Source organism: Berghia stephanieae, chromosome 9, assembly GCF_034508935.2.
Source record: "Berghia stephanieae isolate SIO BIC M18660-M18661 chromosome 9, UCSD_Bste_1.3, whole genome shotgun sequence".
Lineage (NCBI taxonomy): Eukaryota > Metazoa > Mollusca > Gastropoda > Nudibranchia > Aeolidiidae > Berghia > Berghia stephanieae.
In genome coordinates, this window is record NC_088368.1 from 14,787,572 (window position 1) to 14,811,853 (window position 24,282).

A 24,282-nucleotide genomic window follows, 5' to 3' on the forward strand; every position below is an offset into this window, starting at 1 on the left:
CGCCGTAAAACCCTTAAAAACAAACAAACAATTATTCGACGAGAGAATTTGATACGATAAAGATTTGAGAAAAAAAAATGCGCATCCAACGGTACCAGGCAGAACAAGAAAGAAAGAAAAGTACAAGAAACAACAAAAAACAACAGTCCCTGAAAATTGACCGGTCTCGCTTCGACATGGGGAGGCAGGATTATTTTTAGGATGTTTTACTTTCTTCTTGTATTTTTCTGTCTTGCTTTGTCTGGCTCTGTTTCGTGCATTTTTTTTTTTGTAGATCTTTGTCGATACCAGTACCTGCTCTCTGTGTCGAATTTGACAAGAGACTTGATTGATTGGCGCCGTGTGCATAATCTCAGACCTGCTTCCTCTACGGATTTTACTGATAGAATTTTCTGGGGGATAAATTATGGCCAAATTAAATTCAGATTTATTGCTCCAGATATGTATTTTCAATTTTAAATTATCAGAATTAAAGTGTTTATTATTTTACACACAAATGAATATAGATAGACGTCTAGCTATGTTCAATTTGAATTTACACTAAACCAATTCTTGCGGGTGGTTGGATGGGAGCATCACCCTTGAATCATATACCTATGATGTTCGCATGGGTGTACGATCCGATAGTGATGTCGTTTCTTCTTCTCTTTACTAGCCTATCCTGCTTCTTTGGTTTGTGATTGTATTTTTGACAGGGGATATTTTTTTTTTTCTGTAAATCTTCTGCCTGTTTGTTCTTGGTTATTTATAATTTAGCTTATGATATCTTTAGGTTATGATTTTGATTTACATTTGTACTATTTTTGTTAGATTGCTTGTTTTTTTTTTTGTTTCAGCGGTCTCTCATATAACCTCAATTGTGTTGGAAGAGACCTAAAGTAACAAACAACAAAAACCAATTCTTAAATGTATTAAATTTACAATTCATATAAATGATGAAAATCATGCATTCTGGGTAAGCATATTATGACCCCCCCCCCCCCTTTCACCCCCCTTCCCACCCGCTCAAATTTGAATTTGTCTCAAAATTCTTATTTTTTATTAGCTATCTGTGGCAGGTCTATAAACTCAATGCCTTTATTACATTTGGGTGGGGTCCTTGACCTCCCTTGGCAGACGAGGAATGGGGTATGGAAGGGAGGTTGGGGGGGGGGGGGATTAGTCAAATGTATTGTATTAGTTTTGGGAAAAGAAATATTCCCCCTTGTAAATCATCTCTCAATTGTGTACTGTATCTGTTTTCTAATTGCTCTCTATCTATCGCTGATGTGTTGCTATCGCCGTAAAATCATTAAAAACAAAAACAAAACAATAGTTCATGACCTATATCTATCTGATCTAGCGACTCAAAGTGGTATCATGTCTGGATGAAGTTGGGAATGGGAATTAAAACTATAGAGTAATTTTTAAAAAATAAATGAATATAACGGCTTTAAAAAATAACAATAACAAACACGGAACGTTTAGGGCTCAAAACCTTTCTTCAGCCAACAACAACAACAAAACAATAAAAACATTAACGTCTAGATCGACGACAGATAAATTTATTTTTTGAAGCCGTTAAATTCATTTTTGTTTATTACTTTTTAGGCCTACAGTCCATAGCTTCTAGCAGCCTTGCATCACTTTGACTTGAGAATCTATAGACAAATATATTAAAGTTTAGTTAACTTCTAATCGTTGTGGTGAAGAAAACAATAATTTCTTACATTGCAAAAAAAAAAAAAACCCATCAAAAGTTCATATTTTTTAAAATTCTGGTTTGTTTTCGGGGCCCGAATCATCCCGACACAATACCGTTTAGAGGCGATGGGTCACGCGTGACAACTTCAATAATCCTTCATCAATTTATACTTTTGTTCTAATTCTAAAACATATTCTAGTTCGGTCCTAAAACGTGAGGTTTCTAAATATCGAAGAAGAAGAAGAGTGTGGATGAGAATTTAAGTGTCCCACCCTCTCAATCTGGTATTGTGTCGGTGTGACCTTGTAAACGAACATTTAATTTTAAGCAAAATTTATCAGAATTTTGTTATTTTTAAGATCTTTAAAATATATATACCTTTTTTTTGTCTTTAAAGTCTAATATTTCTGGCTATAAATCAATAATAAGTGCATTCATAGTCTGCTCTTGGAATCTTGGCTATTTTTGTTAATTTGAATTTTTCATTTTCATATCTTTTCTTGGATAATTTCATTTTCTTCCCTTTTACTGGCGCTGCAAAGCCCTTAAAACAACAATAACAAACAAACAAACAAAAAAGACCAAAACAAAAAAACAAAAGAAAACAAAAACAAACCAGAGACAAGAGTTGCTACTCTTAGTTCTTTCTTTGATACATGTTAATCATTCCCTTTGTTTTACATTTTTGTTGTTTCTTGATAGCTACTATCAATTCTATTATCCTCCTTTAAACAAAAATAGCACTACGACACGATGGCTTAGAAGTGTCGCACAGCTGAAAACAAACAGAAGTGGTCAAAATAATATACAAGAAATAAACACTCAAAATTACATGTCTAGAAGTGGCTACTAATGATTAAATCATATTACCCAACTCGATTCGCTTTGAGTGAATGAATGGTAACGTGACTGTTTGCAGTGACATATTTCGATTTTGAGTGCTCTAAAAAGATCTTTTAAAAAGCGCCACAAACAATATTAAATAAAAAATGGTCCATCTCGCTTATAAAACAAATTATATGGAAATGCCCTATAGATAGAATGCGCTTGGCCAAGGAGTTCACAACATTGCCATCCGGAAGAATAACGGACCAACACACAAACTCTGTGTAACCATGAACTTTTATAGTCTGGTTAATACAGTTTAGTGAGAACAACTCACAAACGCGGATGGCAAAAACAATAACAAAGGCCTAAGTGACGTCTCTGCATACTATCTATACGTTGGGTCGTCCTCGGTATGTTTATTTCACAATATAAAAAAAGTCCGATAAATTAATTATACGACAAAATCGATAAAAGATGCAGATTGTTTGATTCCACGAGCATGCGCCGCGTACAACTTCCTTAGTAACGTTTAGGACATGGACAATGATGGATACAACAACAAACGGATTAGTTGTATCATCTTGAATTTAGCATGGTTAGATCTTAAAAGTTCGCTAATTATTCTGATACTTTCTGATTATATGAAATTTATCAGCAGTTTACATCTTTAATTGTTGTAATAGAATATTTTCAAAGGGCCATTTTCAAAATGCCGAGCTCAGAGATGTCTACAGGTGTTGATAGAACAACCTACGAACAGATCGAAGAACTGAAAGCAAAGATCGCACTTTTTGGTAAGTTGTTTGTTTTTTTTTGTTGTTGTTGTGTGTGTGGATTTTCTGCTCTATTCACAAGTATCCATACCTTTTAGTTTCCGAAAAGTATATGCTTGTGATTAATCCAACTCAATGCTACACTGAGTTTCTGAATCTTTATAATAATAAGGGTCACTGACCACTTAATCCGGCCTAATCCTATGACCTTACTTAATCTTATAATAGTAAGGGCCATTAACCACCAATCTTATAAAATATTCTAACAGATAACCAATGGTCAAAGTGGGTGTAAACAATCTTGCGGAAACGTCGCTATGATGACAGTTTATTTATGATATTGATTGTCAACTGTTGACGAACCGGGAAATTTCGTAAACCAGTATAATTAGAGACACATGGAGCCCGAATATATTAATTAACTTCTGTTTTATTGACGGCGAAACGAACACTCCCAGCTATCTGAACGATCAACACAGATGCTGGACAAAATTATATTTGAAACCGAATGCACAAAATTAATATATTATAGCCCCGTTGGCGTACACTATCTATTACTCTATCCATTGAGCCCCCCCCCCCCCACCACCACCCGAATAGCTCTCTAAAGTGCTGTATTATTAGAATCTGATCCTGATTTACGATGTTGATGCATACTGCTTTAGTTAATGTCATTGTTGATGATTTTGCTTATGTCTATGGTTTTTTGTTGTTTGTTTTTTTTTTTTTTTTTGATTTTAATTGAAAGGTTTTCCAAATATGAGGCGTATATTGGCAATAGAAACTATTATTTCTGTTTGTGAAATTCAACTTAAACAGTATGTATAATGAAACCATTAAAAAATTAGGACCCCCCCACCCCCCAACTTTCTCTCAAGTTGTTACATTGGTTTGAGATTCCACGCTGTCTCTGTTTGACTTTTCTTAACAACAGCTCCCAAAGTCTGTCTGTCTCTTCATATTCGATGTATATATTATATATATATTAATATATATATATATATATACATATATAATATTATATATAATAATATAACAATCAATTATCATCATCGAAATCAATCATATGAAATCAATTTACACACTTTTTGTTACTAAACCTTGGAATTTTCTTTTCACAGAGGGGGATCGAAAAGCCTATTTTGAATCATCCCAATATGCCATGAAAAAGAACAGGGATAGCATTCTCTCTCTGCGTCAGGAAAATAAAGAACTAAGAAAAAGGCTGAAAGACAGATTATCGGTCAGTATATTTTTTCTGGTATTAAAGTTGAAAAATTTTGATTAATTTTATTTCATATTAATTATATTGTTCAAGAGAGGGTCATTTAACTCATGCAGTGTATATATGTTCAGGCAGCATCCCTTAAATCGATCCTCATATTATATTAGTAAAAAATCGACGTATCTGAAAAAAAAATCTAGGTAAAGGTTCATTGGCTGCCCCCCCCCCCCCCCCCCCCCCCCCTTTAAAGTAAAGGAAAAGTTAAAAAGAAGCTTGCCTTCTGTTTAGTGTAGGTTTAGATTTTTAATATACTGTTTCGTACTTTGCGATTGTTTTTATTTCTTTTTTTTTTTAACGTATTTTTTATGTTTGGGTTTTGAGTGAAACTCTCAAAAGTAAAAGGGAGGGGGGGTGGGGGTGGGGGGGATTAGGAGAGTTTTACTCTTATTCCTTCATAACCAGCTGGCCTGTGTCTACTCAGCCAAGACCTCTATACAACCAAATTTCTCAGCACCATGGAGGGAGCCCTTTCACCACTGCTATGTAGCAATGTTTTGATCTGCTGATCTGGTCACATTAGATAACCATTAAATAAAATATCTTATCTTGGCACACGACGTGAATTCCATGCTCCTCTCCTTTCAATGCGACCTTTCGTCATTTGGTCTCACTTCTCCACAGCCACAATGGTGTTGCCATTATAACAAGAAGTGTATAACTTAATTCTGTATCAAGTTTTAGATTTTTGATTCCTTTTATTGTCACAATATAATCTGTTGCTCTTCTCATAGCAAGATGCACATGTTATCGGGAAAGCTTTTCAAGATAGACCTCTGGAAAGGGCTGCTCTCTCAAACATGACTGGGAGGGTACGTTTTTTTTTAATGACAGATTTATCTATATTTATTTGTATGTGTGTTTGTTTTTGCACCTGTGTGTGTGTCTGTGTGTGTGTCTGTGTGTGTGTATGTGCGTGTGTGAGTGTGTGTTCAAATATATGTCACACATGAAGGCCAATAAAATAAGACTGAATGCTTACAATTCCCTCAATATTATCGTTTTAACACATCCCATTAACTTATTGCAGGTCTGATAGCCCATGTTGTTGTAGGGTCATTGTTGTAACGGAAATACTCTCAAAGAACCCAAAATATTCTCCATTGCAACAATGGTAAATCAAGCCCATAATTGCATATTTGGTTAGCAGGACTGCAAGTAAATCCATGTAGAATTAAACCAATAAGTGTATTTTCAGTTGTATATTCATATGTAACTTTTATTTTTATTATTATTATTATTATTATTATATATTATTATTATTATTATTATTATTATTATTATTATTATTATTATTATTATTATTATTATTATTATTATTATTATTATTATTATTATTATTATATTGATGATAATAGTAGTAATAATAATGCTGTAATTAGATCATTATTTTGGTTCTCTTCATCCTTTTCATTTAATTTGATTATTTGTGTCAATTTGATTGCCAATGTTATATTTATCCTAAAACCTCTCAGGAGGCCATCACAATCTTCGATCATAAAGTATGTGACCGGATGAAGAGAGTAAATGCTGAACGCCATAAGACTGCTCGCAAACAGAAACAGTTGGAAGAATTGCAAACCCAATATGACCAGATGGTGAAGGATTCTTCAGATGCTGTAAATTCTGACAAGGGTGAATCTGCTGAAGCTCAGGTTAGGATTTTTATTTCTTGTCATTTTGTGGGATCAACATTTTTTTTAGGATATCAGGTAATATGCAGGATTTGAAATGTTTGTACGGAAACACTTTTAGATGCTCATGAGATAAACATTTAAAAATCATTTTAATTTAAATATACTTTTTAAAATGTAAATTAGCTTTGGATGTAACCCATGGCTGATATAATTTGTGTGCTTTGAGCTGTACCACGGGAAGGATTCTACTTACATATTATTATTATTATTATTATTATTATTATTATTATTATTATTATTATTATTATTATTATTATTTTATTATTATTATTATTATTATTATATATTAATATCATTATTTTTTTTTTTATCATACCAAATTGTAGTGGGTCACATTTGATTTTCTTCTTTAAGATTTTTTTTTTTTTATTGTCAACAAAATTTATCAATATCACATCCAATTAAAAAATAGCATTTCAATTCCTGACCAATGAAAAAGTAATATCTATCCTTTTATTCAGACGATGCGTTACTTGGAGAATAGCAGTGACAAATATACTATAAAGAATGGAGAAGCTTTGCAAGTACAACGTGTGTATTTGGATATAAAGTCAAGATTTGAAAAGGTTTGTGAGTTTGACAGATTATGTATTTGTGTGTGTTTGTATATTTCTGTTGTTGTATTTGTATCAACACAAAATACTTTGAAATAATTCTATATCGGATGTTTGCATATATACTATGTCATGTATGTGTTGATGTATGTGTCTGCATATTGATATATGCTGTCCGCAGATACAATGTAGTTGTTTGTGTATATGTTGTGTATGCATGTGTTTGTATCTGCGTATGAGAATGTTTTTTCATGTCATAATCTAAATTGTTTGTGCACTGTTTATCTGATATGAATTGCCATTTGTTGGACGATATAAATTATTATTTTGATTACTTTTAAATTGAAAACTTTTTGTATGGAAAGTTCCTCATCATAATCATCATCATCATCATCATCATCATCATCATCATCATCATCATCATTATCATCATCATCATCATCATCAAAGCTTGTCGTTCCAACACCGAACCCACTCCATAGCATCTGGGGAGCAGACTCTTAGGCCATGATCAGTGCAGCTGGGTCCGTCCTGGCATTCTCTAAGGATGTGCTCCATCATCTGCTCTGGCATCCACATTTACACAAGCTAGTCTCATACAGCCCCCACTTTTTCATACTTCCAGCTGTTCTCCCAAGTTTTGCCCTTACTCTGTTCAGTGTTACCCGTACATTCCTGGGGAGTTCAGATTACTTGCATAAAACATTCACAGTGCAGATAAAATTCTTCATGCACTCACACAATCTGTTTCAGCACATTACATTATAAAGGAATGTTTCAGGACTATAAGGCCATGGCACTAGATTTTATGTTGGTTTCTATAGCATGAAATGGACATTAGCAATTGGTAACCTTTATATAGGACGCTGGTCTATCACACAGTACTTTCCACCAGATCTAACAGACCCAGCTACCCAATCTCGACTGCCCCCATGATCGGTCTCGGTCCCTTTACATGTGAAGCCAGTGCTCTACCAACTGATCTATTGGGTCCCCCATACATTACATTATATTGCATTAAACTCCTTTAGTAAATTACATTTTACCCTCCATGTCTCAAACTTTTGATTCTATTCATTATATCTTCCCTAGGAGGCAATGGGTTACCCTTCAAAACTGGACACTGTTGAAAGTGAAATTCGTAAAGTTCGTGGTGAGCTAACGGACCTGAAGGCTATGCACAATGATGCCCAAATTTCTAAGGAGACTGCCATGACCAAGTTACGTAAACAGGAAGACACTGTGTACGCTGAGAAGAAGAAGAGAGATGTGGAGCTGGCAAAAATGAAGAAAGAGGCAGAGGAGAAGAAAATTCAAAATGAAAGAATTGAAAAGAGACTGGTGAGGAAAAGTCCATTTATTAGATTTGATAGATTTATGGTTGTTTTTTTAACCAAAAGGGAGAATGTCTTGACACTGCATTGTTCTGAAACTATCAGTAGAGATGGTGATTCAGCTCCTGATTATAATGACGCGCAGCATCCACCAAATGTGATCTGAGCACTTACGACAACATGTAGGAAGAGATATGGTGGCTAATATGGGCTTTTACAATGTTTTTCAACAGAAACAAAGCTGTTATCAGCTAATTCTTCATCTGAGTAAGATGAGAGAATTGTGAGTAAAGAGCCTTTTCCAATGCACTCAACTGTGTGGCAGTTACTGAGAAACACGGGTCTGAAGTGGAATGTCCTATCACGAAGCCATACGGATGAGGATGGGGATAATTAGCATAATGTCAATGATTATAAAAGAGTGGAAAGTGACTTATACTTGTAAACACAACATGGAACAAACAACAGCTTGGCTCTTGGCATTGTACTCTTTGTATTTCCAATGGTGACCCATCCATGCCTCAAAACAGTCTTAAAAATCAGAGTCGGAAAGTGACTTGAAAATGATTAGAAGAAGCAGTTCTTCATTTTGCACTCATAAAAAAACGACATAATTTCTTGTCAGTAAAATAAATAAACTTAACCTAAGTCTAACATTTATGGCCATAAATTCAATCTTCCAGCATTTAAATCATCCGACATATTAGCAATTTAAAAATCAAATAGCAAATAAACTTGAGCTTTTATATAGTACAATCTCTACTAAACATACTCAAAGCGCCTCACAAGAAACCTGACGAACAACAACACGTAACATGTAGAACGAGACATGGCACCTGTTTAGGCGATATTACAATTTTTTCCAACAGAGACAATGCTGTTAACAGCCAGGTACTCATTTTACACCTAAGTACGGTTAGAGAATGTGAGAAAAGAGCCTTTTCCAAAGACTCAACTATGCGCAGAGTGAGGCTCGAACCCAGGACCTTCCGATCCGAAAGCGAGTGTCATACAACAAAACCACATAGCCAATGGGTCTCAAATGGCTTGCTTAGGCACCTTGAGATTCAAATGAAATGAAGTTAAGTATGGTCCTATTTAGTGTTGTTGACACTTGTACCACAGTTTTTGTAACTTGGATTGCAAGTTATGTAGTTGATATTTTACACACTCAAGCTAATGGCAAGTCATTTGTCATTCAAGCTAAGATATCAATGAATGCATTGCTCAAACTATTAGATGGGCGGAGGAAAAACAACAACAAAAATACCCCCCAAAAATATGTTAATAATTAAAATAAAACCAGCAAGGAAAAAAAGAAGGAAAAGAAATAAAACAAACAAGCAAAAAAAAAATGAATGAAAATATTATTTTCATCTTTTATAAGGAGGACCCTTTGAGTTTGATTTCATTGAATCCAAAGTCCACAATAATATAGAACAGATGGTGGTGAATTGTTATAGCGTTGGTTAGTGAAACAAGTGTAAACGTTGACAGATCATAATTCTTAGACTTTTTAACTATAATATTTTGTCATGTAAGCTCAACCATTCCATTTGATTATTGTTATTTCGTTATATGAGTGAATAAAACTTACTCATGGAAACAAAAAGCCACAACACTGAGGTACCAGAATGGTATGCATGGGTCGTGTAATATAACCTAGTGTCACTGATCAAAGGGCTGAAATAGGTAAGAAACGCATACACTGGACTCAGGTGTGAATGAGTATCTGGTTCGAGGCAGCGATGGAAATTGTAAATGTGTTAGTACCAAAAAAATGCCTAACAGGCGTCAGATACTGTAAGAAATGGGAATATGGTTCTATATGGCTTGCTACAGGAATAAATGAAAAATTATGAAGTGCATCGAGCATGGTAAATCCTTTCATATTTTTTTAGTTAAAGGACCTTATATAAACTTCTATTTTATTTATTACAAAAGCTGACAATGAATGTGAAAATTATAAACATGAAAATTATTGAACGTTTCCAGGAACAAAGGGCAGCCCAGCAAGCGGATTACGGATCTCAGGACAAAGCCTATCAACAGGCAGAGGATCAGCAACAAAAGATCACGACTTACGAGGAAGGCTTTAAAAGAATCAAAGAGTACACTGGAGTCTCTGACACTATGGTGAGTCCATTTGTGACCAATCTTACTGACACTATGGTGAGTCCATTTGTGACCAATCTTACTGACACTATGGTGAGTCCATTTGTGACCAATCTTACTGACATTATGGTGAGTCCATTTGTGACCAATCTTACTGACTCTATGGTGAGTCCATTTGTGCCAATCTTACTGACACTGTGGTGAGTCCATTTGTGACCAATCTTACTGACACTATGGTGAGTCCATTTGTGACCAATCTTATCAAAACGGTACCTATGTATTTGTCTAGGTAAACCCGATGCTTACAACTGAATTTTATGCTGAACTTGACATAAATGAATGGATGTTTAAATCTCCATGGGCTCAACACCAGACTGGGTTTTTACAAATCCACTGGACTATTGCCTCTGTTGTCTTCCTTATATCTAGTTTCTAAGGTTTGTGATATTTCCTTCATCGTTGGAGTAGATATTGTAAAGTTTGTTCATATTCATGACGACTGTCTACATTTCAAATGCATCACTGTTCATTCTTCATAATTCAGAATTTTTTTCTTCTCTGCTCTATTGGATTTATTTCAACTTATATATTAGACATTTATTTTTATTGTACCTGTCATTTTTTTTTTTTACATTCTGATCTATTCTGCAAGTTACTAAGCGAACGCATCCTTTTGTTTACATTCCAAGAACTTATTACAGAAAGGATGTGCTTATTTTTTCTCTGCTGCCTTTTTAAGTAATGTAATAACTCTCTCCTTACCAGCTATTTTCAAAATTTGACCCCAAACTTCATGCTCACCCAACACAACAATAGATTTTTCTGAGAGAATAGTAACATGTATATGCTTGTTCTGTGCAACACAGTGTCGAGATTTTATAGCTATAACTATCACAGAAATTAAATCAGAGCAAGAAAATTGTTGGTTATATGGTAACGAATGTGACGATTTTCCTTTGGGTGGTAAGGAGAGGTAAAATGTTTTATTCATTTCCAGAAAGGCTCTGGGCCTGAAATGTTCTGGGCTTGGTGTTTTGTTCTTTTTCGAAGGTGTTATAATTCATTTCTGTTTATTACTATTTACAGTCCACAGCTTCTAGCAGCTTAGTATTATTTTCATTGAGGAGAGTGTGAGGGGCAGCGTGGCTCAGCGGTACGGTCTTTGCTTCGTACCTAAAAGGTACCAAGTTCGACTACTTGCCTCGTTGTGTGGCCTTGAGCAAGTCACCTCGCCCTACTTACTTTGCGTGGCTCAGCAGTACGGTCTTTGCTAGCTTCGTACCTAAATGGTACCAAGTTCGACTACTTGCCTCTTTGTGTGGCCTTGAGCAAGTCACCTCGCCCTACTTACTTTGCGGCCCTGCACTGCGGCTGATGCCTGGGTTAATCCAGTCTTTCCTTGGAATAAAGGATATTTATTTATTACTTATTATTTATTTTGTTTATAGTTTCAAATTAAAAAAACACAACGTTTTTTTTCTATTTTTGATCATTGTAACTTTAAATCTGATTGTTCTTTATCTAGTATATTCTGACATAATTCTAATGTGTTTGTTTGTTTGTTTCAAAGGAGGTTGTGTTCAGATTTGAGAACCAGGGGGCCACGACTAAACATTTAGAAGAAATGAAGAAGGAAAATGAGTCATCCATCATGAAACTGAGAGAGGAAAAAGAAAAACTGCAAGAGGAATTTGAAGAGATGAAATATTCAGGGGAGGCTAAACTATCAAGGTAGGGTTTAAAGAAAATTTTACAATAAAAAAAAAAAAATTGGTTGTTTAAAGGCAACAGTTAAAGGGAAGGTAGATGGATATGTATTCCTTTTCTATGATTAAAGAGTGATACCATTTGATGAAGAGAATCTTTACATGAAATATTTTCATATGCTCTTTACGAGAAAAAAATTTCATGCTTTTTATTAATAGCAAAGGTCATCCCTGTACATGTCAAGGAATTTACCCAATGGAAACCGTACGGTGCTATTATTGGCTAACCAACCAGCGGCCTCAATGAGAAAAATATCCGCCATTTTGATGTTGGCTGGGAATCACGTTACTATAGTAAACAAGCGCTGATCGGCCGTTCATGAAAACAAGTTGCTGCTCGCTCGTTTAACTCAAAATTATTCAAAACGATCTCTCTAAAATGATATAAATGTGACTTCTTAAGGTTTTCTTCACGGTCAAAACCACACAACATTCTATTAATGATTACGTCCGAGGCAAAAAGGAATATTGACAGGTCGACCGAGAGTTGAACTCGTGAGACGACAAACATCAATGCGAAGTGTAGCGAGAGTCAAGCTATTGTTTGTCTTGTCCTATTCTATATAGAGAAAAGGATAAATAGTATAGCCTCGTGTGTGAGTGGTTGCGTGTCATAGTCTTGTTTTTAAATTGTTTCTGTTGTTTATGTGTGTAGTGATGACTCTCTCACACTCAATTTCAATGCCGAAAGAGGAATTCCCGCACACAAGAAAGGGGAATTGGGGTGGTATTTGGCATACATATTGTATAGTATCTAGTTCTAAATAGATAACTGATTAGAATTATATTATGATATATAAACACAATGCCAAATACAATTCCGAAGTTTCCTTATTTCAAATAATGGTACCTAATGGTAGTGATTGTAGTACTGAGTGTTAGTGAGGTGATGTGGTGTTGGTGGTGGTTGTAGTTGTAGTAGTAATAGTGATGATGATGTGGTGGTGGTGATGATTGTAGTTGTAGTAGTAGTGGTAGTGATGATGATGTGGTGGTGGTTGTAGTAGTAGTGGTAATGGTAATGATATGGTGGTGGTGGTGGTTGTAGTAGTAGTGGTCGTGATGATGATGTGGTGGTGGTGTTTGTAGTAGTAGTGGTAATGATGCGGCTATGTGGTCTAGTAGTATGACACTCGCTTCCGGATCGGAAGGTCCTGGGTTCGAGCCTCGCGCTCGGCGCATAGTTGAGTCCTTGGAAAAGGCTCTTTACTCACATTCTCTCACCGTACTCAGGTGTAAAATGAGTACCTGGCCGTTAACAGAGTTGTCTTTGTCCGAAAAATTGTAATATCGCCTAACAGGCGTCATGTCCCGTCCTACATGTTAAATGTTGACCAGGGACCCCTTGTAAAGCGCTTTGAGCACATTTAGTAGATATTGCACTATATAAAGCTCAATTAAAAAAAAAATATATTTCAATGATGATGATATGGTGGTGGTGGTTGCAGTAGTAGTAGTGGTAGTGATGATAATGTGGTGGTGGTTGTAGTTGTAGTAGTAGTGATAGTGATGATGATGTGGTGGTGGTTGTAGTAGTAGTGGTAGTGATGATGATGTGGTTGTGGTGGTTGTAGTAGTAGTTGTAATGGTGATGATATGGTGGTAGTGGTGGTTGCAGTAGTAGTGGTAATGGTAATGATATGGTGGTAGTGGTGGTTGTAGTAGTAGTGGTAATGGTAATGATATGGTGGTGGTTGTAGTAGTAGTGGTCGTGATGACGATGTGGTTGTGGTGGTTGTAGTAGTAGTGGTAGTGATGCTATTGTGGTGGTGGTTGTAGTAGTTCAGGTAGTGATGTGGTGGTGGTTGTAGTAGTAGTGGTGGTGGTGGTTGTGGTAGTAGTGGTAATGATGATGATATGGTGGTGGTGGTTGCAGTAGTAGTGGTAGTGATGACGATGTGGTTGTGGTGATTGTAGTAGTGGTAGTGATGATGATGTGCTGGTGGTGGTGTAGTAGTAGTGGTAGTGATAATGATGTGGGGCTGGTGGTTGTAGTAGTAGTGTTAGTGATGATATTGTGGTGGTGGTTGTAGTAGTAGATGATGTGGTGGTTGGAAAACACATTACAGGTTATTATAATACATCACTACACACATTCTCTAACTTCATTTTTTGACAGCTTCGTTGTGCCATAAATGTACGCAACAGTTCTGAAACATTTTATTGTGGATTTTGATATTGTTTGTTGTTTTTCTTGTGTCGTTATGTTGACATAGATACCGAATGAATGGTTATTACTACATTCTCAGCCAACAACAAAATGGCGCTGAATGCTTTCATTGGTGGACACTTTTTAGGCTTCGTACGTATTCTCATTCGTTTAATTCTATGGTACATGTTAAGTTTCCAAATTCCTGTCTTTGTTTATATTTCACCAGTGGCCAAAACACTTTGGAAGAACACGAAAGCTACTTGCAGAAGGAAGAAGAACGACGTGACGAGTCAGAGGATCAGCATCAAAGTGGCAGCCTTCTTTTGGCTCAAGTGAAGTCTGGAGTGGATCATCTCCATAATAAACTCGGTCATCTTAAGACTGTAAGCCATCCATTGTATTTTAATCAATCTTTTCAAATGAAATTAGATCAACACCATGTTTCTAATGCCGACAGAGAATACAGAGAATATGATGGCATTGGCTACAGCTGGTAAAAACACACTAGGTCCTCAAAGAAAAATAATATGTGACCCGTCGGTAATATTGAGGGGAGGGGGTAAGAAAGTAGGGGGGGGGGGGTCATCAGATGCCAAAAAGAAATTCTTCTTGACTATATTTTAAAAAACTATAAATTCAATTTTTAACATCCAAGCCACCACAAAAAATACCATTTTGAGGTGATGGGTAACTTATTATCTTTCTTTGATGATTTAGTGTGGTTTTTCAGCTGTAGTCAATACCATCATATTCTCTGTAGATATTTAAAAATGTAGTTAAAATCTAACGCTAGAGTAGCTCAACTGATGAACGGTTTGTCGGATGAAATTGTCTGCTCTAAGAGTTTGTTTTCATTTAAGACATTGACAGATTTAGTAAAACTTTGACATTTTGTACGTTTATAGATTAAAAATAAAATTTGGCCGAGACAGGGTATGGCCAGAGTAAGATCAAATATAGTTTAGTGAAGAAAGTTTCTGGAGCCTGTGATGTAAACATTGCTTTTAAGTATTGGTAAAAAGTAATGTACAAAGATGAATATAACAGTTTAAAAGAAAAAGAATAAAATACTAAAAACGGAATGTTTCAGACTCAAATCCCTTCTTCAGACAATGATGAAAGCAGTTAAAAGGGTAATAGTCAACTTCAGAATAAATCCCGCCGGACAGGAGAATAGTTCTCGGCATGTTTATTTGGGAAAAACAGTGGTGACTTTTCAACAAGAACATAAGAATAAAATATAATGAAAAACAGACGATACAGGTTGTTTATCATTATATTTTATTTGTTTTCCACGTTTGTTTGTGTATTGTTGTGCTGATGAAGGGTTTGTACCCAAAACATCCATTGTCTGTTTTGTTCCCATACGAAGCCTCTCCATTTTCGCTCTTTTGCAGTAGATATAGTACTTTTTATCATTAATTTTAAACTTTTTTATTTATCAAGGCAAAAGAGCATGTTCCAGCCACCCATATTCAACCCTCCTCGGATGAATATGTGCTGGACCAGTTGTCGAATTCAGAGGAAAAATTGATGAAGTTGTTGGAAAGTCTGGATGAGAAGGATATTGAAGAGCTCACTCGGAAGATGAAAGAGGAAGAGGTAAGTTTTTAACACCTTTTGGTCACCAAACAACCTTTTGAAAAACTCTCAACATTTTTTTCTTCTATAAGTGGGGTTAAAACGTGAGGAGGTTTTAATAAACAATACGTACAGACCAAGAGTCGGCTTTGCTAGAGACTTGATAGTTGCAGACCGTCTTCTGTGCATCAACTGTCTCACACTCATGCAGTATTCACATAAGTCCTCTCTCTCACTTTATGTAAGTGACGATCTTTTACTGCATTCAAATTTCAAGCTCTTTATATTCTTTTGCCAATTTCATTTGCAATGAACATTTTTGATCATAGATTAATAGATGAATACACAAGTAAAATTAAATTAAATTAAATTAAATTGCATTACCCTAAGTTTATCATTACACTAAATGTTATTGATTTAGATATTGCCCTTCAAACAGAGCAATATGCAACATTTATTTTTGTCATGGGACTCGTTGAGTTATTTCAGATTTGTTTCAAATGTCGTGTTTACCCTCAACATCAGCAGGGCTAAGCTTCCCAGTTCATTGCAATTATTTTTTTTTTTCCACAGTACCACTCCAGCACGGCTTCCAAGCTACCGATGTACAACACTAGAATCAAGTTCTCAAAGACAGAAAAAGATTTGGTCTATGGAGATGGTGAGTCTCTGAAATGATACATAAAATTGCCGACCTAGCTTATAGCCAACTTCATAATGAGCAGGGATCACAGGGCTTGGCAGTTCTCTGGTATGGAACGAGCCTTCTAACCTGTAGGTCCCTAATTTGGAAGGAGAAAAATTGATTACTTTAAAAAAAGGCTCTTTACTCATACAATCTCTCACCAATCACTGCTGGATTGACAGGAGGGTTGAGGGGAAGAGGGGTTAGAAGATAAAGTCTTGACTGCACATGAGATCAATATCGGTCCCCTTGCTGTTGAAGTGAGTGCTCTACTGATGAAATATTGGGACCCCTGTCTAATCAGGTGTAGACAGGTAATTTATCCACAAAACAACCCTTTGAACTTGCATGAGGCAGATATTAAGATGATCATGAAACAATGATTAATTGAAATATCAACTCTTCTCTGGACAGCGTTATCCTCTCATCTCTCATTCGTCTTTAGTGTCTGTTTCATTGCGTTATTTTAAATATAGGGGTAACCTGAAACATCCACATATCATTTGTCTTCATAATTTAAAAATGTAGCTCCTACTACTCGTACATTTTACGATTGTTTTTTTTTTTTTTAAATTTCTTTGAGCTTCAAGCAGCAACATCTTGGACTATATTAACACAAAGCATCAATCAATTCATTTATCGTGATTTATTTTTACAGAATATGAAGACAGCGGGGATGATGAATCCAATGTTCCCAATAGAGTTTCCCTCAAGAAACAGTCACAGTTCATTGTGGACAGCAAGACAAAGAGACGTGAGCCCAAAAAGAAGAAGAAAACAAAGTAAACATATCCAGATTCAAAGACGACAGAAAACAAAAGTTGTTTTAAAAAAGAATTGTTACAGAAAAAAAGGAGAGAGAGAGAGAGAAATACATTTTTTAAAAAGTAATAATGATAACCCAAAACGTGATGGATTTCAAATTTGGAATGAGGAGTATCTAGTAAAATATCATATCGGACAACTTTTCAAAAAATGGAAGTAAAATTTGTTTGTGTATCGAATTCCCTAAATCAAAAGGATTCGATTTTTTTTTTTGCCAAAACAGCAGGATAAAGGAGTTCAAAAAATTAAAGACACTATATGAATACTCGTCACAAGTATTATTATATATTATTATTAGAAGTATTTTATGTATATTTTCATCGAGAGTGAAAGAGATTATTTAGAATTTGGCTGGTGTCACACAATAAATGTGGAAATTCAGTCCGCACCAGTTTTTAAGTTTAAGACAAAAAGAAAGAAAATACAAATGAGTTGGGAAAATGAACCTTTTGCTGGGAGACGAGAGACATTGAGTGATCTTTTGTTGCTATTTGATTCATAAATAGATACATGTTTTGTTTTTTCTAATTGTAGCAATATTTGGTGTAGGGTTTTGAATTGATTTTTCTTAAAATATATAATTTAAACATTTGATGTCACAACTTTAGGATGTTATTTTATGTAATGTAAATGGTGGGATGTAAATTATAACATTGTTAGAAAATACCAATATACCATAGATAGGTTTTCCAAATTACCACAGCAAATTCTAACATCCATGAATTGTTTCTCAGATTCTTACATTTTTTCTCAGTAAGATGGATATTCTCAGAGGAAGATTATAGATAAGAACAAGAAAGTAATAAATATTACAGATTTTGATCAATGGAATATAACATTTCTTTGTCTGTTATACTCCACTGTGGTGTGGTTAAAGAACTCCACTGTTTTACTGCTATGACAACTAAAAGAAAAAATAATTCATTATATAATTAATTATGATTGGAAGAAATTATTTCTGATTAGTTTTATATCAGCATCACCAATTATTTAGTCCAAGTTTTTTCAAAACAATTATTTTCTATGTTGCGTTTGACTTTATTATTATTTCAAAGAGAAATTGTACAAGTGTACTCAAATAATTTTGCAATAATAGAATGTTATTGTCGAAGATGACTATCCATGGCAGCAGCAAGTATTTCTGGTGTAGATAAGCAATTTTACGCAAATAAATTATTGTCACTTTTTTAAAATTCGATTTTCAATTGAACCTTTGATGACTCTCTATCGAGTGCAATCCCAGACGAAATATAATAATTTTTCTTTTGATGATTTTTCCTCCTTTATTTTATTTTATCTTGAAATTAAGGGAGCATCGGTCCATAGTAATGAAGGTTTAAACTCGCATGTTATTTATTCATTATTTCTTTATTGATCGTGGAAGAAAAATGTCACTTGTTGAAATTATTAAAAAAGCCTTACATTTGTAAAATTGAATATTTGTTCCCCTGTTCTTCTTCTTTTTTTTATATTTTTAACCCCCAATTTATTGTGTTAGTTAAACATTTTAACTGTGCCATATAGTATAAAAAAAGTTTAAAAGAAATCATACAATTTAAGGGTGCTTCAAAATCGATAAAACATCTGGCTTAATGTCTAATCTTACTCAATAAAAGTCAAATAAGTGCGATTCAAATCTCTGAAAACATTTTTTTTTAAAAATCATTAAAAGCATAATTATGAAAAAAAAAGTATGCAATGCTTGTTGGCCTTATAAGTAAGCAAGGTATTAAACCCTTTTTGCGGGTGGTTGGATGGGAGCATCACCCTTGAATCATATACCTATGATGTTCGCATGGGTGTACGATCCGATAGTGATGTCGTTTCTTCTTCTCTTTACTAGCCTATCCTGCTTCTTTGGTTTGTGATTGTATTTTTGACAGGGGATATTTTTTTTTCCTGTAAATCCTCTGCCTGTTTGTTCTTGGTTATTTATAATTTAGCTTATGATATCTTTAGGTTATGATTTTGATTGACATTTGTACTATTTTTGTTAGATTGCTTGTTTTTTTGTTTCAGCGGTCTCTCATATAACCTCAATTGTGTTGGAAGAGACCTAAAGCAACAAACAAACAAAAACAAAAAAAAACCCTTTTTAGTCCATCATTCACAAGTCAGAAAAATAACAGATATATTTTGTATCAATGCTTTATACTATATAATAGCAATGTGATTCACGCATGAATGTTGAATTTAAATTTGTGATTTGATTATTCAGTCTAATTAATGTGATCTAATTAATGTTACTCTGAATGAAAAAAATCACTTCTTATGTCACGTTCTCTTTTTCTGTTAATTTTTTAAAAAATAGTTTTATATCGATGGTTGCTATGCTAAAATCTATTTTCCTTTTTATTCTTTCGAAAATAGTGCTCATACAACCCCAGTGCCATAATAAGGGGTACACTTATATAAATATATACTGTATTGTTTTGTATCAGACCAATATTATACTGCAATTTGAGGTGCTTTTTGATTTTTGTTTGATTATTATTTGGACTTAATTGACAAATACTCCCAGATTTTTGTCTACATATTCTTCAATACTGTCATAAAGGTCTAAGAATGTTAGTATTTCTTGTTCCATATTGTAAAGATTTCTGATATTAAAAAACAAAGTTAAAATGATGTTTTTGTTACAAACATCGATATTCAATGTTCGAAAACACTATTAAAATTTTCTCCAAAAGCAAAGGAATGTAAATTTAAATTTAAATTTTGGTTCTACTGTTTTGTAAATTGACTATACATGCAATATGTTCCTTTATATTTTTTCATTTCAAAATTGTGATACCAAACTTTCTCTTAAAAGTGCAAATAATCATATACAAAATCATTTTAATTTTTTTATTTTACGATAACTTCATGGTAATTGAGCTATGCAATACATTCCCTCTTGTTATAGAAATTAATTATGTTAATTTTGTAATTTTTATAGATTGTAATTTTCTTTCATTTCGTTTTATCAAAAATAAATACATAATTTGTATATTCAGAATGAGATCAAGTGATTTTTTTTTCTCATTTTAGAAATCATTTATAATATTTATAGTTATGCAGATCTTCCTACCCCAGACCACTACTTTGAGGAATTTGCCATTTAAATGAGGAATCAACTTACCGTCAATAGCTTTTATACGAGTTGTTTTGACTCATTTTCCATTGCATCGAAAAAAATGGTCTTCTCACTCTTCTTCACTCATTCAAACTATAGATAGATCGAAGTTGACGTCACTCAGTTCTTTGCTATTGTTTTTTTTTTTTTGGGTTTTTTTGCCATCCACGCCTATGAGTAATTCTCACTAAACTGTATTAACCAGACGATAAACGTTCAAGGTTACACAAAGTTTTGTTTGTTGGTCCATTATATTTCCGGATGGCAATGTTGTGAGTTTCTTAGCCAAGCGCACAGTATCTATATTCCAACAGCATACATACAACTGTAGGCTAATCTACTGTGATGGCTTTTACGACACACAAGACTACCAGATAAAAATAAACTTGTGAGTGGTATGCATAATTTTCAGTACGTAGTGAATAGAGTATTGCCGAATGAGTTTGTTTTGCGGAGTTGTAGGAAGCTCTGAGTTATGCATTGATAATCTGAAGAAAGTGCTCAATATCCATTTTTTTTTTCTGGATTATGCAGGCAATAATTTCTGTTTCTTTTCCCATAGATTTGGTAGATATATTGGGAATCAGCTCCTTACATCCTAGATAAATAGTGAGGTTGTCACTGTAACCTTTGTCAGGCCTTGTGGTTTGACACTCAGCTATGGACCGAGTTCGAGTCCTGTGGTCTGAGCAAAGTTGAGTCCTTGGAGAAGGCTCTTTACTCACATTCCCTCAAAGTGCTCAGGTGTAAAATGAGTACTTGTCTGTTCAAAGCATTGTCTGGGTGAGGTTTTGTTTTCCTCCCATAATGGGCAGGGTGGTCACTTTCTGTGTCTTATATCCCCCTACTTCTGTTTTCAACTTGATTTCTATCTTTGTCTCGGAATGAGGTTACTTAGTTTTGTCCTGAATATGACGGGGTCCTTGGCTGGGAAGGAAACAGTCAAATGTCAAAATGATATTTTCTTCCTTGTAAATCATCTCTCTGTTATGTACTGTTTCATTGTTTGTTTTGAATGAATTATAATGGTTTGAAAGTGTAGTCCTCTTAGAGAGATCCCGTGCTTATGTCTGGATGAGACTCTTAGGTGATCTCAAACTAGGTACACTGATAATGCTCTTGAATCTAAATCTGTTCCCTATTTGAACTATTCCCCTTTGTCTTACTTTTTTTTCGTGTACTTTCAATTGTAGAATTTTTTTTTACTATTCTATTTTCTTCCTTATTACTGGTGCTGTCACAAGTGCTGTAACAAAAATGAAGAGAATCGTTGACTTGGTAAAAAAAAAAATGTAATTCTGCCTTATAGGCGTCATGCCCCATCATATTTGTTCAGTTTTTGTTGGTTTGGGACCCCTTGTAAAACACATTTAGTGGATACTGCTCTATTAAAATCTCAAAAAATATTTTCATGTGAATGCAAAGCTGTTATAAACTGAGGACTAAAAAGTAATTTTAAACAAATGAATATAACAGCTTCAAAACAGTGTTTGGTGTTTTGTTCCTTTTTTGAAGCTGTAATATTCATTTCTATACATTCTTGTAAAAATGCATGGTTTGTTGTTTGTTTTTAAGAGTTTTACAGCGCTTGCAACACATTAAGGTAATATCAGCGCCAGTAAAAAATGAAAACAATGGGAAAGTAAAAAGTTATAGAATTACAATTAAAGTAAGCAACCTAGAAAAGGTAAGACAAAGGGGAATTGGTTCAAATAGGAAACAGATGTAGATTCAAAGAGCTCATCATCAATGCACTTAGTTTGAGATCACCTAAAAGTCTCATCCAGACACAAGCACAGTTCCCCACTCATAGGAATACACTCAAATGCTTACAAATCATATATAACAACATAATACAGTGCGTAACAGAGAGATGATTTACAAGACAAAAAATATCATCTCCTAAAACTAACTATACATTTGACTTTGACTGTTTTCCCTCCCAGCTAGGGTATCCGACCAGTGCCAGGACAAAACCAAGTAATCTCATCTCAAGGCAATGTGCGGCTATGTGTTCTAGTGGTATGACACTCGCTTTCAGATCGGAAGTTCCTCTTTGAGCCTCGCTCTGTGCATAGATGAGTCCTTGGAAAAGGCTCTTTACTCACATTCTCTCACCGTACTCGGGTGTAAAATGAGTACCTATCTGTCAACAGCGTTGTCTCCGTCGAAAAAATTGTAATATCGCCTAACAGTACTAACACTCATCGTGTCTCGTTCTACATATTACATGTTTCTGTTGGTCAGGGACCCTTTGAGCATGTTTAGTGGATATTGCCTTCTATAAAAGCTCAAGTTTTTAAGGCAAAGAAAGAAAGCATGTTGGAAAATAAGATATCGAGGGATAGAAGACACAGTAAGGGCCTCCCTGCCCACTATGGGAGGTCAGGAACCCCACCCAATAAATGCGAAGTTTGAATTGATTTTAACTTGAAACGATATCTTAAGCAAATGACTTTGATGAAGCCAGAGTCAATTTAAACAGATGCATCAAAGCTGAGACATTGCAGTGGAATCCTGCTAAAAGCCGCCATTGACAGACCAGAGAGATTGGTTGACTTTGTCCATTATCAAATGCACACTTTTAGATAAAGAACAGAAAATATGGAACCAATAAGAAGTGTTGACTTTAAAAGCAGTAGTTGACTTGTATACAATTTTACTCAGTCCATTGAAATATCGAGAGACCCCGATAGTTTTGTCTCACACTTGCACAGGAAAAAAAACCTTTGAAATTTGAAAAAAGCCACTTCATACAACAAAACAGACATGGTTTTACGTAGCCCTGATCTGTTTGCTTTTGTTAACAAGGCTTTTAGAGCACTTGCGACACATCATCGCTAGTAAAAAGGAAGAAAGTGGGATAGTAGAAAATTCTAGAATTACAATTAAAGCAGCAAAGAAAGTGTCAAACGGGAATTGGTTTAAATAGGAAACAGATGGACAATCCAGGAGTATAATATCATCAATTGCTTCATTTGAGATCACCGAAAAGTCTAATCCAGACACCAGACTAGGATCCAAGAGGAATAAAGTCAAATGTTTACGTGACCTGTCCAAACAAAAAATTGAATTACCAGTACACAACAAAGATGATTTTCAAGAAAAAAATATAACCTCCCAAAATTAAGACACAGATTTCGGCAAGGGCCAGGATAAAACAAAGTAATCCCATTCCAAGACAAAGACAACAAGCAACTCAGAAAACAGATATATGGGGATAGAAAAAACAGCATGTGAGCTCCTGCTGCCCACCATGGGAGGTCGAAGACCCCACCCAGGCGGTACGCGTTTATGAGAGATTAGAAGTATACTCCAGCACTATTTCCTCGAACTTATTTGAATGTCCAGAATTTTTTCATTAATATTCTTTGTTATCATTCCATTCCTTCCTAAAACAAATTTTTAACCTCAAACACGGTTTCCTCTAACTAATTTCACCCGGCCAACGTAAGAAAAATTAATTACTTAAATGGTTTTTAACGCGCCAGGTGATTTCGATCACTGATCACTTACTGTGACATTGACAGTTACTTATGAGTGTATCTGTCAACACTGCATGTGTGTGTATACAGCATGATAAACAAGATGACACTCACTGCCACTCACACACGCCATCGCCGTTTTGCATAAAAGACACCTTTCTGCTGTTTCTTACCACTTCGCCATTAGTTCCAATTCCAATGCCACACGCCATGATTATGCTTGGCTACTACTGTAAATGAATGTTGTGATACAGTAACCCCCCCCCCCCCAACACACACACACATACAAACACTAACCTCTTGTAACATATTAATAAAGTAAGTAATAAAAGTTCTCTTCGTTCATCCTCAAGCAGAAATTTGTCTTAGGGTCTAATCCAAGGAAGACGAATAACCCAAGTGTCAG

The 24,282-nt window shown here is 34.9% G+C and overlaps 1 protein-coding gene across 2 annotated transcripts; it reads left to right on the forward strand.

The window, feature by feature from the left end:
* Positions 1 to 3,020: 3,020 nt before the first annotated feature.
* Positions 3,021 to 20,279, forward strand: LOC144979745 (outer dynein arm-docking complex subunit 3-like). 2 transcript variants are annotated; one of them, XR_013646764.1, is made up of 13 exons: positions 3,021 to 3,306; positions 4,407 to 4,528; positions 5,302 to 5,379; positions 6,043 to 6,222; positions 6,726 to 6,830; positions 7,911 to 8,159; positions 10,148 to 10,288; positions 11,838 to 11,998; positions 14,412 to 14,568; positions 15,632 to 15,787; positions 16,340 to 16,427; positions 17,110 to 19,022; positions 19,376 to 20,279. XR_013646764.1 is itself a non-coding variant. In XM_078926721.1 (12 exons), the coding sequence occupies exons 1-12, from the start codon at positions 3,222 to 3,224 to the stop codon at positions 17,235 to 17,237; spliced, it is 1,650 nt and encodes a 549-aa protein (XP_078782847.1). In that variant the 5' UTR covers positions 3,021 to 3,221; the 3' UTR covers positions 17,238 to 20,279. The 2 variants fall into 2 exon arrangements, 1 of the variants encoding a protein (XP_078782847.1); XM_078926721.1 differs by having other exon boundaries at positions 17,110 to 20,279.
* The last annotated feature ends 4,003 nt before the right edge of the window (positions 20,280 to 24,282 follow it).